General features: G+C 41.2%; 2 protein-coding genes across 6 annotated transcripts; both read left to right on the top strand.

The window, feature by feature from the left end:
- Positions 1-1,448: 1,448 nt before the first annotated feature.
- On the top strand, positions 1,449-4,565 carry LOC106610686 (cannabinoid receptor type 1A). Its single transcript, XM_014210154.3, has 2 exons — positions 1,449-1,703; positions 2,543-4,565. The coding sequence occupies exon 2, from the start codon at positions 2,553-2,555 to the stop codon at positions 3,966-3,968; it is 1,416 nt and encodes a 471-aa protein (XP_014065629.1). The 5' UTR covers positions 1,449-1,703; positions 2,543-2,552; the 3' UTR covers positions 3,969-4,565.
- A 1,205-nt stretch (positions 4,566-5,770) lies between these two features.
- Positions 5,771-13,983, top strand: LOC100379103 (akirin 2(2a)). 5 transcript variants are annotated; one of them, XM_014210079.3, is made up of 6 exons: positions 5,771-6,004; positions 6,241-6,449; positions 12,688-12,822; positions 12,965-13,114; positions 13,211-13,282; positions 13,423-13,983. In XM_014210079.3, the coding sequence occupies exons 2-6, from the start codon at positions 6,272-6,274 to the stop codon at positions 13,431-13,433; spliced, it is 546 nt and encodes a 181-aa protein (XP_014065554.1). In that variant the 5' UTR covers positions 5,771-6,004; positions 6,241-6,271; the 3' UTR covers positions 13,434-13,983.
- Positions 13,984-14,828: the final 845 nt, after the last annotated feature.

Genomic DNA, 14,828 nt, shown 5'->3' on the forward strand with positions numbered 1-14,828 from the left:
AACATTATGTACAGATTAAGTTCAAAAATAAGTTACAAACAACACAAAAAAACTAACAAAAAACATATTCGTTTAGGAGCACGTAAAACGTCAGCCATCTTCTCCGGCACCATGATGTTATGTTAGGTTACATTATGAATGGAATAGTACAATATCGTAGAAATTATAGGACATATAGTATCATACATCTTACCCGGTCGTACAATAACATACGAATTGGATGATGTAACTTATCATACGCCTTCGAGGGGGTGTAGTATTATACGTCTTATTCTGAGACCAGGTTGCTTGTTCCGTCATAACAACAAAGGAGAATTACAGGGATAATTGTCGTTGGAGTTAGGGAAACAAAACGTTTAAATATCTCCTAAGCCTGTGTTTACCACATACATTATTTTTGGCGTTTATTCAAAAATACAAAAAATGATACAAAAGAAAAACGTGAATTTCCCCTTAGGGTTTGACCAACGAGCCATGGCAGTGTTTGTGCCTACAAAAAGATGCCATTAGCCTACTATTGCTTTCTATTGAAACCAGACCCTAGTCAGTATGGTCCTATGGTCCGATTTTCGAGAATAGATCAGAGGCAGCCAAATATTCTGGTGCCACTCAGGGAATTGTTGATTGAGGACATGTAACCATTTTTTTTTTTATGTTGTGTTGCGCTGTATTTTTATTTTACATTGTATTGATCGCAGTTTTTTTCATATTGTATTTGATTGTTATGTTACTGGGATCAGGGCACCCTTGTGAATGAGACCCTGGTCTCAATGGGTTTTCCCTGAATAAATAAAGATAAAATAATTAACTTCCTCAATGCGAAGTAATCCTCAGACTGAATTCACATGATGGGCAGCTGACTCTAATAACCCACTTACCAGAGACATATAGCTTATTCTCTGCAATTGTCCCACTACACACCCACAACCTCATTTTAACACCTCTGCAGCTCCTGATATTATATATTTTTCTACACACTGCTACATGTGGTTAAATATATCAAACTTGGCTGGATATTTTTTTTTACCCACCCTTCTTTCCAGGCTATAGAACACATCATGCCTTTCTGCCAGTCACAATAAATGGAATACTCTACCATTAGTGATGGTTGCATACATACAAGAACACATCATACAGACATATTACCCAAGATAGGAGGATGTTATCATTTCTTATAGGTTGAAGTGAGAATCTAAACACAATAGTAATAAAAAGTGCTTTACCAAGTAAATGTTAGTGTTTTAGCATTAATTAGAATAATGGTACTCATGCTTTCGTTATCCTCAACCACACTGGTCGATAATGGTTGGGTGGGTGTTCAAAATGATGGAGGGTCTCATTATTGAGTGAGCGTGGATGTTGGGATGCGATGCGAGCGCACTATACTGGTCCAAGGCGTTGTGGCACCTCGGAGCACGTGACACAGAAGCGCACAAAGCGACCCCTTCCTTATAAATAATAATCCCATACCTCAAACAGACACATCGCTGTCTCTTGGCTTTACTAAACAATGATGCCGGGCTCATCATGACGAAAATTCGAATTAAAAACGACTTTTGATACACTTTGATAAAGAAACTGTTGACATCAATAGGCTACGATTCCTGAGATTGGATATGTGGATACACTTTCTCTTGTCTTCATGTAATAAATTAAATCTGGCATATGGATCGACGCAAGTTATTTGTGCAAAGAATGTGAAGGTAAAAACAAATTTTGTTTTAATAAAATCAAATGTTGCATTAATGCATAGTCAAAAATGTTTTACTTCATTGATTTCTCTATGACCTTATGACAGTGTATATTCTTATGTGAATCTAATTACTTGCCTGCAGCCTCTCTACAACCTTACTTATTGTTGGTCTTTCTTATTCGTTCATGAGTGGGACAAGGGGCATCGTCACGTTGTTGTATAGCCTATATCACAACCAGTAAATGGTTTGCCTATCTATAAACATCTGCATGAAAATGTTATCACAATTATTCTCAATAGCCTGTACTTTTTTATTAATGAAAAAGGTTATTGTAGGTTATTGTAATTTTTTACGAAATGTACAGATATATTAATTATCAAATGGAAGGGTTATGTACTGTTTATCTATGAGAGCAAAACAGAGTCATGTACAATTAAATAGATTGATTCAACAAATCAATATTGTATTGAGAGAATATAACTACCTTGATGCATAATTAATTGAATAATTATTTTGAAACGTAATCCTTTATTAACCCTTAATTGAAAGGAGAGATTGACCTACATAGGCTACTCAATGCAATGTCTTTATCCTGAGGGCAGCACAGAAGGTTAGATATGGGTCTCATTAATTTGTCATTGACTGTTAATTCTCTCACCATTGTCTGAGACGCATCTGCTGGAGAGTCAGCTGGCTGATACAGCAGGGATGTCAATAATGTGACCCAGCAACATACCCACATCACCCACAGTTAAATACATACACGTTTGCCATCCCCCACGTCACAATTAAACTAAATAATAAAAAGGATTGATAATTTCTAAATTGTCTGGAACTTTTTTCTCTAGATACTCAGCCATGAAGTCTGCTCTGGATGGAATAGCCGACACCACTTTCCGAACAATAACTAACGGTTTGCAATATCTTGGCTCCAACGATGTGAGCTACAGTGACCCGTCCATTGATTCTGGCTTTGCCAAGACTGGATTCCATTTAAAGAAGGCTAACTCTGCCCCACTTAGAAACTACTTCCCTGGAGTAGCTAGAGACGAGGAGCTCATCTTTAATGGCAACTCCATTTACCAGACCAACTTCTCTGATCTGGTTGGCAATGGGACCTTTGTGGACGGCGGGGATTCTATCCAATGCGGGGAGAACTTTGTGGACATGGAGTGCTTCATGATTCTGACCCCCAGCCAGCAGTTGGTAGTAGCGATCATGGCACTCACTCTGGGAACCTTCACAGTGCTGGAGAACCTTATCGTACTGTGTGTGATCCTCCACTCCAGCACCCTGCGCTGTCGGCCCTCCTACCACTTCATAGGCAGCCTGGCTGTGGCCGACCTTCTGGGCAGTGTCATATTTGTGTACAGTTTCTTGGACTTCCATGTGCTACACCGGAAGGACAGCCCCAATGTGTTTCTCTTTAAGCTTGGTGGGGTCATCGCCTCTTTCAGTGCCTCTGTGGGCAGTCTCTTTCTCACAGCCATAGACCGCTACATCTCCATCCACAGGCCCATGGCTTACAAGCGGATCGTCACCAAGACAAAGGCTGTCATCGCCTTCTGCATGATGTGGACTATCTCAATCGTCATCGCGGTGCTCCCCCTACTGGGCTGGAACTGTAAGCAACTGAACTCAGTGTGCTCTGACATTTTCCCACTCATCGACGTGATGTACCTGATGTTCTGGATAGGGATGACCAGTGTGCTGCTGCTGTTTATCATCTATGCCTACATGTTCATCCTGTGGAAGGCCCACCACCATGCCGTGCGCATGATGAGCCGCAGCTCCCAGAAGAGCATCATCGTCTACACAGCGCATGGCACCAAGGTGCAGACATTGCGACCCGAGCAGGCCCGCATGGACATCCGCCTGGCCAAGACCTTAGTGCTGATTCTGGTGGTCCTCGTCATCTGCTGGGGCCCTGTGCTGGCCATCATGGTCTACGACCTGTTCTGGAAGATGAACAACTTTATCAAGACGGTTTTTGCCTTCTGCAGCATGCTCTGCCTGCTCAACTCCACCGTCAACCCCATCATCTACGCCCTGAGGAGTAAGGACCTGCGCCGGGCCTTTCTTAACATCTGTCAGACATGCAGGGGAACTTCTCAACCACTGGACAACAGCGGTGAGTCCGATTGCCACAGCAGGAGCGTAAAAGGCACAGCCACAGCCCACAAATCCACGGCTAGCTGTGCAAACACCACTGTGAAATTGGCCAAAGTCACCCTGTTGGTCTCCCGCGAGACAACGGCGTCTGCCATCATGTGACTGTGAAGGAATCGACTCTGAAGGAATTATGTAGAATAGTCACTACCCCAACTAGCACTGCACTGAAAGTTTGCTAAACATCAACTTCTAATTCAGTTCTTTGAAGTATATGTAGCTGTAGGATAAGATAGTGTTTTTTTTATTTCAATCTTTCAGAAGAACTTCATTTATTTTCATATGGAAATAATGGCGATAAGCATTGTTAAACTGCACAGTTGTGTATTTAGTGGCATGCTGATCTGCCCTTTGACTGTATGGTTTGTCTCTATAAAGTGCTTGTAGGTGAAATTGGCTGTTCTTTATATTGTAAATTAGTACATTGTGATGGTTTGTAGTTCTTGTCATAAAGCATGTTGTATGAAACTGTTTCGATTTCCTTATCTTTTGAGTGATGCATAATTGAGGGCCATGTTGTGATATACAAGAGTAGATCATGTACATCTTTTCAATGATTCACATGATTTAATCTTATGCGGAGACAGATTTCCCCCAACGAAGAACCACAACCACAAATACATGTAATGTTGTGCAGTATTAAACATGTTGTTTCCCCCTCTCCATCTCTCCATATGCATTAAATAAGTGTTTTTCTATGAATACACATTTTAATTTCTGTTTCAAATAAAAACATTCAGGAAAGCAGCTTGTGAACCACATACAGCATAATACACATGTATTTTTTGCATCTCATGAGATTGAGGACGGCACTGCAATGCTACTGTGAAGAATAGACCTTGTTATCTCATGAAACTACAGAGACAGAAAAAATAGAAAGTATTTATGTGCAGTTACTTATTCCAAACCAGCTAATTTAGTAATAAGCAATGTATATGAATGTTTTCATCTGATCACAGCAATTAAAACACAATAGCCAGTGTATTTTATTGCAGCTGTACTTACACCAAAAGCTTTACAATCCATCACCTACCAAAAACTGACAAAACAATGACAAATGAAAGAAAATCTGCAGAGAACCTCTAAGTCAGTGAAGAACTAAAGGAATGTGCATTTTTAAGATGTCTCTGCTAGGATAAATTGTGCACATACTTCATTTACAATCATAATAATATATATTCAAAATGATTAAACACCTTTATGTGATTTAGTTTCCAAGCCTCTGAATAAAGTCAAGTGTGCACAGTACTCATAAGGCAGGCACGATATATTCTTATCAGAAGTAAGTAGTCTTATCGGACTTTTGGTTGTTCATGTTTTTGTCAGTCTGGAGGAGAAAGAGGTGTAGGCAGTGGCACACGGGATAATGTGCCATGTTGTAGTGGCACATGAGATAATGTGCCATGTTGTGTGAGGTACTGTACTGCCGCGTAAAAGTAAGTTAAACCCAAGATAAAAATAAATATAAAGTGAAAAACTAACAGAAAAGGCACAAAACCTACATGTGAAACAAGCAATTTTACATTACGGGCCCATGCATTTGCAGAGCAAAAGAGACAGGCAAAGACTAATGGAAATACACCAATCTTCAAGATTAAAGTAACAAGAATGTGTATGAATATGGCTACTGGATATATACTAAAGTATATGGATAGCAGCGCAAAATTATGTAATTTATTATGTAATTCCATAACCCCACAAACGACCAACTTTTGTCTGCACTACAATTCTGCTATCCCGAATCCTTGAGACGTCCCTACCCTTATCTAACTCTTTGACCATTTTAAACTTCAACTTCAATCGGCTAATGTCAGAGTTTGGACGTCCTATGGATCCCAGATTGCAGGGACCGCAGTCCAAATCCCATCATCATCAGTCTCATCAGCGCATGCCCAACCGACCCGGCATGAGCGCATAGTTGAATATTTCACGTCATCAATACAAGAAACAGACGGCTCTGGTGGTCAAAAACAAGAAAAAGCTGACGTTAGGCAGCAAGTTATATATTCGTCTGAATGTATAACTTAGCTAGCTAAGGACATCCAAACAGATAACGTTATAAGATAGGTAAGAGTGAAAACAAAAGTCAACGTTACACGGGCGTCGGAGTGATAGGAAGAGGGCAACTTTTCCCCGGAAAGGTGAAGGGAATTTGTTTTAATTTGGTTGGTTAACGCTAGCTAGCTAGCGTGATAAGTTAGCTAACGGTAGCAAACAACAGTCGCAAGACTCCTTCCTGGACTTGTCGAAGTTGCAAAGCTAGCTGAAAATCCATCAGGATAAGCTCTTTCTTAGCTAGCTAACGAACGTTAGAAAGCCATTTTCTTTTGTGTTTCGCATTAGCCACACTACCCTGTTCCTCGTTCGGTCTTTGTAGACCAATCTTTGAACCCTCCTAGGTTCAAATCATGGCGTGTGGAGCGACCCTGAAAAGGACCATGGATTTTGATCCATTGATGAGTCCGACGTCCCCTAAAAGGAGAAGATGTATTCCGGTGTCCCCATCATCATCCTCCTCATCACCACGGAAATACCTTCGCATGGAGCCATCACCATTTGGAGAAGTGTCATCCAGACTATCAGCTGGTAAGTACTATACCGGATGAACCCAAACTCATAACAGACATCTAGTAAGCCAGGCAGTGGGCAATCTTACTGCACGTTAAAGGTCCAATGCAGAAGTTGTTTTTAATCAAAATATCAAATAATTTATGGGTAATTAAGTACCTTACTGTGATTTTAATTTAAAACAATGGTCAACAACAAAAAATTGCTGGCAGGCCAAAACTCCATTCCACCAAAACAGGCTGAAGTTTCAGGTGGTCTTTTAAAACAGCTCTTACACTAGAAGGGCATTTTTCACAATATTATTTCAACCTCATAGTGTGGAAATATAAAACACAGGAAAATCACGTTAATGGCACTGGGCCTTTTTAAGTTAGCATGTTCTTTTTCCAAGATCATGCTAGGTGTTAGCCAATAGCTACTTGTGTTATTGCAGCAGCTATAGTGCATTCGGAAAGTATTCAGATCCCTTGACTTTTTCCACATTTTGTTATGTTACAGCCTTATTCTAAAATTGATTAAATAAATGTTTTTTCTCATCAATCTACACAAAGTACCCCATAATGACAATTGATTGGAGTCCACCTGTGGTAAATTCAATTGATTGGACATGATTTGGAAAGGCACACACCTGTCTATGTAAAGGTCCCACAGATGACAGTGCATGTCAGAGCAAAAACCAAGCCATGAAGTCGAAGGAATTGTCTGTAGCTCTCCGAGACAGGATTGTGTCGAGGCACAGATCTGGGGAAGGGTACCAAAAATTGTCTGCAGCATTGAAGGTCCCCAAGAACACAGTGGCCTCCATCATTCTTAAATGGATGAAGTTTGGAACCACCAAGACTCTTCCTAGAGCTGACCGCCCAGCCAAACTGAGCAATCGCGGGAGAAGGGCCTTGGTCAGGGAGGTGACCAAGAACCCAATGGTCACTGACAGAGCTCCAGAGTTCATCTGTGGAGATGGGAGAACCTTCCAGAAGAACAACCATCTCTGCAGCACTTCTCCAATCAGGCCTTTATGGTAGAGTAACTAGATGGAAGCCACTCCTCAATAAAAGGCACATGACAGCCCGCTTGGAGTTTACTAAAAGGCTAAAGGACTCTGACCTTGAAAAAACAAGATTCTCTGGTCTGATGAAACCAATATTGAACTCTTTGGCCTAAATGCCAAGCGTCACATCTGGAGGAAACCTGGCAACATCCCTACGGTGAAGCATGGTGGTGGCAGCATTATGCTTTGGGGATGTTTTTTAGAGGCAGGGACAGGAAGACTATTCAGGATCGAGGCAAATATGAGCGCAGCAAAGGACAGAGAGATCCTTGATGAAAACCTGCTCCAGAGCACTCAGGACCTCAGACTGGGGAGAAGGTTCACCTTCCAACAGGACTACGACCCTAAGCACATAGCCAAGACAACGTAGGAGGGGCTTCGGGACAAGTCTCTGAATGCCCTTGAGTGGCCCAGCCAGAGCCCGGACTTGACCCCATCGAACATATCTGGAGAGACCTGAAAATAGCTGTGCAGCAATGCTCCCCATCGAACCTGACAGAGCTTTGGAGAAACTCCCCAAATACAGTTGTGCCAAGCTTGTAGCGTCATACCCAAGAAGACTCGAGGCTGTAATCTCTGCCGAAGGTGCTTCAACAAAGTACTGAGTAAAGGGTCTGAAAACGTATGTAAATGTGATAGTGTGTAGGTTGATAAGGGGGGAAAAATAATAGGGGAAAAACAATTTAATCCATTTTAGAATGAGGCTGTAACATAACAAAATATGGGCAAAGTCAAGGGGTCTGAATACTTTCCGAATGCACTGTATTTTGAAAAAATATCCGTGTTTTCAAACCCAGATGCGCGAAGCAGACTTATGGAGCGAGAGACCTGCCAAAAGGTTGAACGTACGTATCGTTAGGATCCTAAGAAAATCAATATGTAAATTGTTAGGATCGTAAGAAAAGCCATGCGTGAAACATAAACATTACATTTAATTTGTGAACATACAAACACCATGTTACAATTACGGACTAACATTTTAGGCTTGAACAAATCTTGTTGCAATCCTTACGAACAATAATACCTTTGAGTTTGTCAGTTTCATATTACCAACAAACAAAAAACGCACACCAAATGGCCTGTGAGGGGTGCTACGTGAACAAGCATAACACAGCATAAAAAAAAACGAAAGTCGAGGAAACCGGAAAGAGGTATCCAGCATGTTTTCAAGTTAAGTCTCTATTACTCCTTAGTTAAGTTTACTTCACATTAGGTACTTAATGTAATTGATTTGTTTGCCAGCACAAGTCTAGATAGCACTAGCTGTGTTATGCCTACACCTAGCGGACTGAAACTTCACTGATGTATCTCTAAAGCATGGGCATATCTCTGTGTGACGTGGACATCCCCATCCATGCACCTTATCAAAATAAGACTAATTCAATATTGCACCATCCCATTCTCTGGGCTCTGTATGCAATCATAACTAGTAGTATCTACCAGGAATAATGAAATATTGAGTCGTCTATTATTGTGCTATCTTGCCAAAGCATACTCTGTAGGAGGGGTTAAAATGAATGTAAAATAATTTGACATGATTTATATGAATCGGGTCATGAACATATGGACTGTGAAATGAATAAGGGAGCGGTTAAACGTAGGTTAAGTCTGGCATAAGCTTATTCCCACACTTTACAGTAACTCTGTTGCAATGGTCTTAAGTAGTCTCCGTATAGGCTATTCCCTCCATCGTGACACTGCTGCCCAGTTGAAGAGCTTGTGATCTCCTTGCAGCACCATGCAACTTTGGAAAAGCACCCCTCAGCCTCAGAAGATGCCCTTCTGGAGGCATGCAGCCATAGTCGTTATACCCTAATGTAGACCTATTTGCCTACTAGCCAAATAAAGTGATGAGCATACATGATGCATGCAACTCGTCATTCCAACATATTTGAACATTGAATTCATCCTTCATTCAGTTCAGCCAGTCAGTATGCCATCCATTCAGTAATTTGTCTGAGTTGCAATAGGAACTAAATCAAAGAGAATAGAGCATTCTTATCCATTTTTATTTTATTTTTTTTATTTCACCTTTATTTAACCAGGTAAGCTAGGCCTGGCCAAGATAAAGCAAAGCAGTGCGACAAAAACAACAACACAGAGTTACACATGGAATAAACAAGCATGCAGTCAATAGCACAATAGAAGAAAATAAAAAAGTCTATATACAGTATGTGCAAATGGCGTGAGGAGGTAAGGCAATAAATAGGCCATAGAAGCGAAGTAATTACAATTTAGCAGATTAACACTGGAGTGATAGATGAGCAGATGATGATGTGTAAGTAGTGATACTGGTGTGCAAAAGAGCAGAAAAGTAAATAAAAACAATATGGGGATAAGGTAGGTAGATTGTGTGGACTATTTACAGATGGACTATGTACAGCTGCAGTGATCGGTTAGCTGCTCAGGTAGCTGATGTTTAAAGTTAGTGAGGGAAATAAGTCTACAGCTTCAGCGATTTTTGCAATTCGTTCCAGTTATTGGCAGCAGAGAACTGGAAGGAAAGGCGGCCATAGGAGGTGTTGGCTTTGGGGATGACCAGTGAGATATACCTGCTGGAGCACGTGCTACGGGTGGGTGTTGTTATCGTGACCAGTGAGCTGAGATAAGGCGGAGCTTTACCTAGCATAGACTTCTAGATGACCTGGAGCCAGTGGGTCTGGCGACAAGTATGTAGCGAGGGCCAGCCGACTAGAGCATACAGGTCGCAGTGGTGGGTGGTATAATTTATTTTATTTATTTATTTTACCGTTATTTTACCAGGTAAGTTGACTGAGAACACATTCCCATTTACAGCAATGACCTGGGGAATAGTTTCAGGGGAGAGAAGGGGGATGAATGAGCCAATTGTAAGCTGGGGATGATTAGGTGGCCGTGATGGTATGAGGGTCAGATTGGGAATTTAAGGGGCTTTGGTAACAAAACGGATGGCACTGTGATAGACTGCATCCAGTTTGCTGAGTAGAGTATTGGAAGCTATTTTGTAGATGACCTCGCCGAAGTCGAGGATCGGTAGGATAGTCAGTTTTAATAGGGTAAGTTTGGAGGCGTGAGTGAAGGAGGCTTTGTTGCGAAATAGAAAGACGATTCTAGATTTGATTTTGGATTGGAGATGTTTGATATGAGTCTGGAAGGAGAGTTTACAGTCTAACCAGACACCTAGGTATTTGTAGTTGTCCACATATTCTAAGTCAGAACCATCCAGAGTAGTAATGCTAGTCGGGCGGGCGGGTGCTGGTAGCGATCGGTTGAAAAGCATAGTTTTACTTGCATTTAAGAGCAGTTGGAGGCCACGGAAGGAAAGTTGTATGGCATTGAAGCTCGTTTGAAAGTTAGTTAACACAGTGTCCAAAGAAGGGCCAGATGTATACAGAATGGTGTCTGCGTAGAAGTGGATCAGGGAATCATCCGCAGCAAGAACGACATCGTTGATATATACAGAGAAAAGAGTCGGCCCGAGAATTGAACCCTGTGGTACCCCCATAGAGACTGCCAGAGGTCCGGACAACAGGCCCTCCGATTTGACACACTGAACTCAGTCTGCGAAGTAGTTGGTGAACCAGGCGAGGCAGTCATTTGAGAAACCAAATCTATGTGTATTCAAAATTCTCTAAAGGTTCTTTAGCCTATCATTTTAATAATAAAATGTTTAATTTAGGCCTATTCAAATGAAAAAGCCTAAATTGCAATAACTAAAAGTTGAAGGCCTATCATTTTGGGTACTGGTGTCGTGCGGAATAATTTTAGAACTCTATTTGTGTTTTACACCTGTTTTTATCATAGGGCTCCCCTTTAAGAGACCCTAGCTCCCAGGCCTCTAAATATAGCATCTACATCATTTTTAAACAAAATAGTTGAAGCACGTGCAGTGGCTGATGGCTTAAACAGATCTGGCAATAAGAATAGGCTATAGATTGTCTTTGTGACCCCTTGGCTATTTCGCTCAGGACAGGTTGTAGCCAAGACTTAGGCAATATTTTGTTTCATCTCATTTATTGACATGGATATAGCCTCTGAGTGAGGGGGTTGTGCAATGCAAATGTCTAAAACAAGCCTACATACAAAGTGGAATTCTTTATTACAACAGTCAAAATGCCTAATAAAGGCCTACAGTCCGTACTCCCAAATACTGGAAAAAATGTGATTCATTAGGTTACATGATCACCACAGTAGCCCCACGCGGCTATAAAAATAAATTATGCAATTATATGGCCATTAAATAACACAACAGCATGGCATATTTAGATAGCGGAATAGCCCTAGCTTAAATCATATTTACTTTCTATTTTGCAGCTCAGGTGGTTATTGTAGACAAGGCTCTTCTGTGTCTTTATCATTCTCACACAAGTCAAAGGCCCAAGCCAATACTACACCATCTACTGGTATAACGTCGTTATTGAATGCAGATCTAAAACAAGCTCTAGACTTTTATTTTGGAATTGAAACCAGAAGCTGCAAAGCAACTAACTTCTGGGCTAGAGTTGCTTGATTGACTAGCTACATTCGGTGCATGTCCTTTGCAGATGCCACATTGCTGCCAAAAGTTTGTACGCATAAAAAAGATCTGTAACCCAGTAAAGTGAGACGTAATAATTAAGTGTACATGTTCATTTATAGTCGTAACATAGGGTTTCTACGTTTACAGATCTAATTTTACGCTTCATGTTTCATTAATGGATTTTCTTACAGTCCTAACGATACGTAAGTTCAACCTATTGGCAGCTCTCTCGCTCCATACAGACCAGACCAGGGTTTGTCAAGTCAATGGGAGAAGTGAAATTCATCCTTAGTTGTTAATTTTCTTTCATATTAAAGCCAAAACCTAGATTCGAGCCAGTGTCTGAAGTAGCTGCAACTGTCATTACTACAACCCTGTGAAAGTGACACTTTTATCGAAGGAGTGCCTTTCATTTGACGGCCTGCACATGCGCAGTTCGGCGCAACAAGACTGTTAGACCCGATGACGTGTTTCTGCGCACAAGCTTTGCTAGCAAACATCATCTTGACATCGCTAACAAGTGTCATCAGGGATTTCTATTGGAGAAGCAGTTTCTGCATATCGTCATACTGTACTGTCTTTGTTAACATGTTGTTGTCGGCCATAAGGAGTGATAAGGATTGCACTGTAGTGCGAGGCCTCCAGTAGATTTGACAAGTTTGACCAACGTCCTATCTGAATAATTTAGACTGTGTATCATCTTATTCTAGAGCAAATTCTGAACAACATCAAGCAGGAGTACAAACGCATTCAGAAGAGAAAGCACATAGATGGAGTTTACCAACAGACAGAGGGTTGCTACTCGCCAGAGTCTCCACCCCATCTTAGTGGATCCAGTATGCCAGGTTTGTTATGCGCTTAGAGTGTACTATTAGCCTAAACCCTGGTGAGTGGGGGAGATCCACAATACTAAAGGAACTAGACCCCCCCCCCCCCCCCCCCCCCAACATGCAAATGACCTAATTGCTTTATTTGTGTCCTCTGCAGGCACATCTGCTGGAGGTTCTTCTCCATCAAAGAAAGAACAGCCCTTATTTACTCTTAGACAAGTTGGGATGATTTGTGAACGTTTACTGAAGGAGCGTGAAGACAAAGTGCGGGAGGAATATGAGGAGACCATGACTTCCAAGTTGGCAGGTGTGGACAGTCAAACACAATTCAGAAAGTGCACCATGTGATTTTTAGTTACAAGCAAATTAAACCCCTCCCTTTCCTCCCACATTTCTATTACAGAACAATATGACACTTTTGTGAAGTTTACACATGACCAGTTGATGCGAAGATTTGGAGAACAACCTGCAAGCTGTGAGTATTGTTCTGTCCATTTTTCAGTGCATGTACCATTCCATTGCTGAATGTGAGAAGGCAACTGTGACACCTGAATGGAAAACCTCTAAGGTGACGCTAATATGGCTGGTTTTCTGCTTTTATCTATTCATTTCCAGATGTTTCCTGAGAGACCGACTTTGCTAGGCGAGTTATCGAGTTTAAATCTTTGGAAATCCCTGCAAGAGATTGGTTTAATGAAACGTCTTACTGTGCCATATTTCTCCTTTAGGCAAAGGTTTATCTAAGCCGTTGTCAGTGGTAATCTCTCTCTCACGTAAGCAACTAGGTGCTTCCTAATGTAATTTTATGGACCCCCTCTACCAGTGGCCTACATTTCTCCTGCTGTACCTGTATCGATAAGTCGTCACTCTCTTACTTTTATAAAGACATCTGGCATTCCAGACTTTATTCACCGTTTTATTTCTTTGTTACACGATAAAGGAATGTAGACAAAGGTTTGCTGGTCAATCTATTAGCAAGTGGAAGGTACGGTTTGGAGAAGATAATTTGCAATGCCCCAGAGCCTTTTTGTATGGGACTTTACAAAGACTAACTTCAATTCATTAGATTTTTTCCACTTTCAAAATGTTATTTATTTAATTGACTGTTTTGCTTTCAAACCTATGTACTTCGTAGAAAAACCAAACAATAAAATGTTAAGTTTCATGTCGTCACAACAGGGTAATGCTCTAATTAACTGAAGTACTATCTAATATTTCAACGGTAAATAGCTAATAATGTAATCAAGTAGATATAACACCTATGATATCAGGTTCTGTCAACCCAGTCGCTTGTGTTCCACCACAGCTCCCTGCCTCCACTATGGAGTTAAAGCCAAAGGCACGTGTCAATCTCATTCCACGGAGGGCCGGGATTTTGCTCCACCCTTGTACTTGATCGCTGAATTAAGGTCACTGATTAGTAGGAACTCCCCTCACCTGGTTGTCTAGGTCTTAATTGGAAAAACAAAACCCACACACTCGGCCCTGCGTGTAAGGCTTGACAATCTTCATTTAGCCCTCAAGTGGTGGAATGATCTCGTTTCGTCACCTGTTTTCAACCACTGCACGAAGACCCATCTGTTCATTACATATGAATGCACCCCTTAAACTTGTTAACATGGCTGCTTTTATCCTTTTTGTGATACTGCTACTTGATGACAGAATGTTTTATAATATTGTATATACACACTTCCCTTTGAGTGTGTTTTGTTAATGGAGTAAACTGTAAACATGTTTGCATTTGCCACACCTTTTAAGAACACACTGGAGCAAATCATGATAAACTCAATTGAAATCACCTTTTATTCAAAAACAATTGACACATACATACTATACAACAAGCTCAGAGACTGTGAATCAGCAGCCTCCCAGGTCAGACTTCTGCTTGGTGGATTTTATGAATCCCAGGAACTCTAGCTCAGAAACAGCCTGGATAATTTAAAAAAAACCTGGTTGCCTTTGGCAGGAGGCTGAAACTTGGACCCAAGTGAATCTTCCAGCAAGACAATAACCCTAAGCAC

Source organism: Salmo salar, chromosome 09 (genome assembly GCF_965601325.2).
Source record: "Salmo salar chromosome 09, fSalSal1, whole genome shotgun sequence".
Taxonomy (NCBI): domain Eukaryota; kingdom Metazoa; phylum Chordata; class Actinopteri; order Salmoniformes; family Salmonidae; genus Salmo; species Salmo salar.

Coding starts and splice junctions, on each gene's coding strand:
- LOC106610686 (XM_014210154.3), top strand. CDS start 2,553: ATGAAGTCTGCTCTGGATGGAATAGCCGACACCACTTTCCGAACAATA.
- LOC100379103 (XM_014210079.3), top strand. CDS start 6,272: ATGGCGTGTGGAGCGACCCTGAAAAGGACCATGGATTTTGATCCATTG. Junction 6,450..12,687: donor GTCATCCAGACTATCAGCTG/GTAAGTACTATA, acceptor ATCTTATTCTAG/AGCAAATTCTGAACAACATC. Junction 12,823..12,964: donor TAGTGGATCCAGTATGCCAG/GTTTGTTATGCG, acceptor TGTCCTCTGCAG/GCACATCTGCTGGAGGTTCT.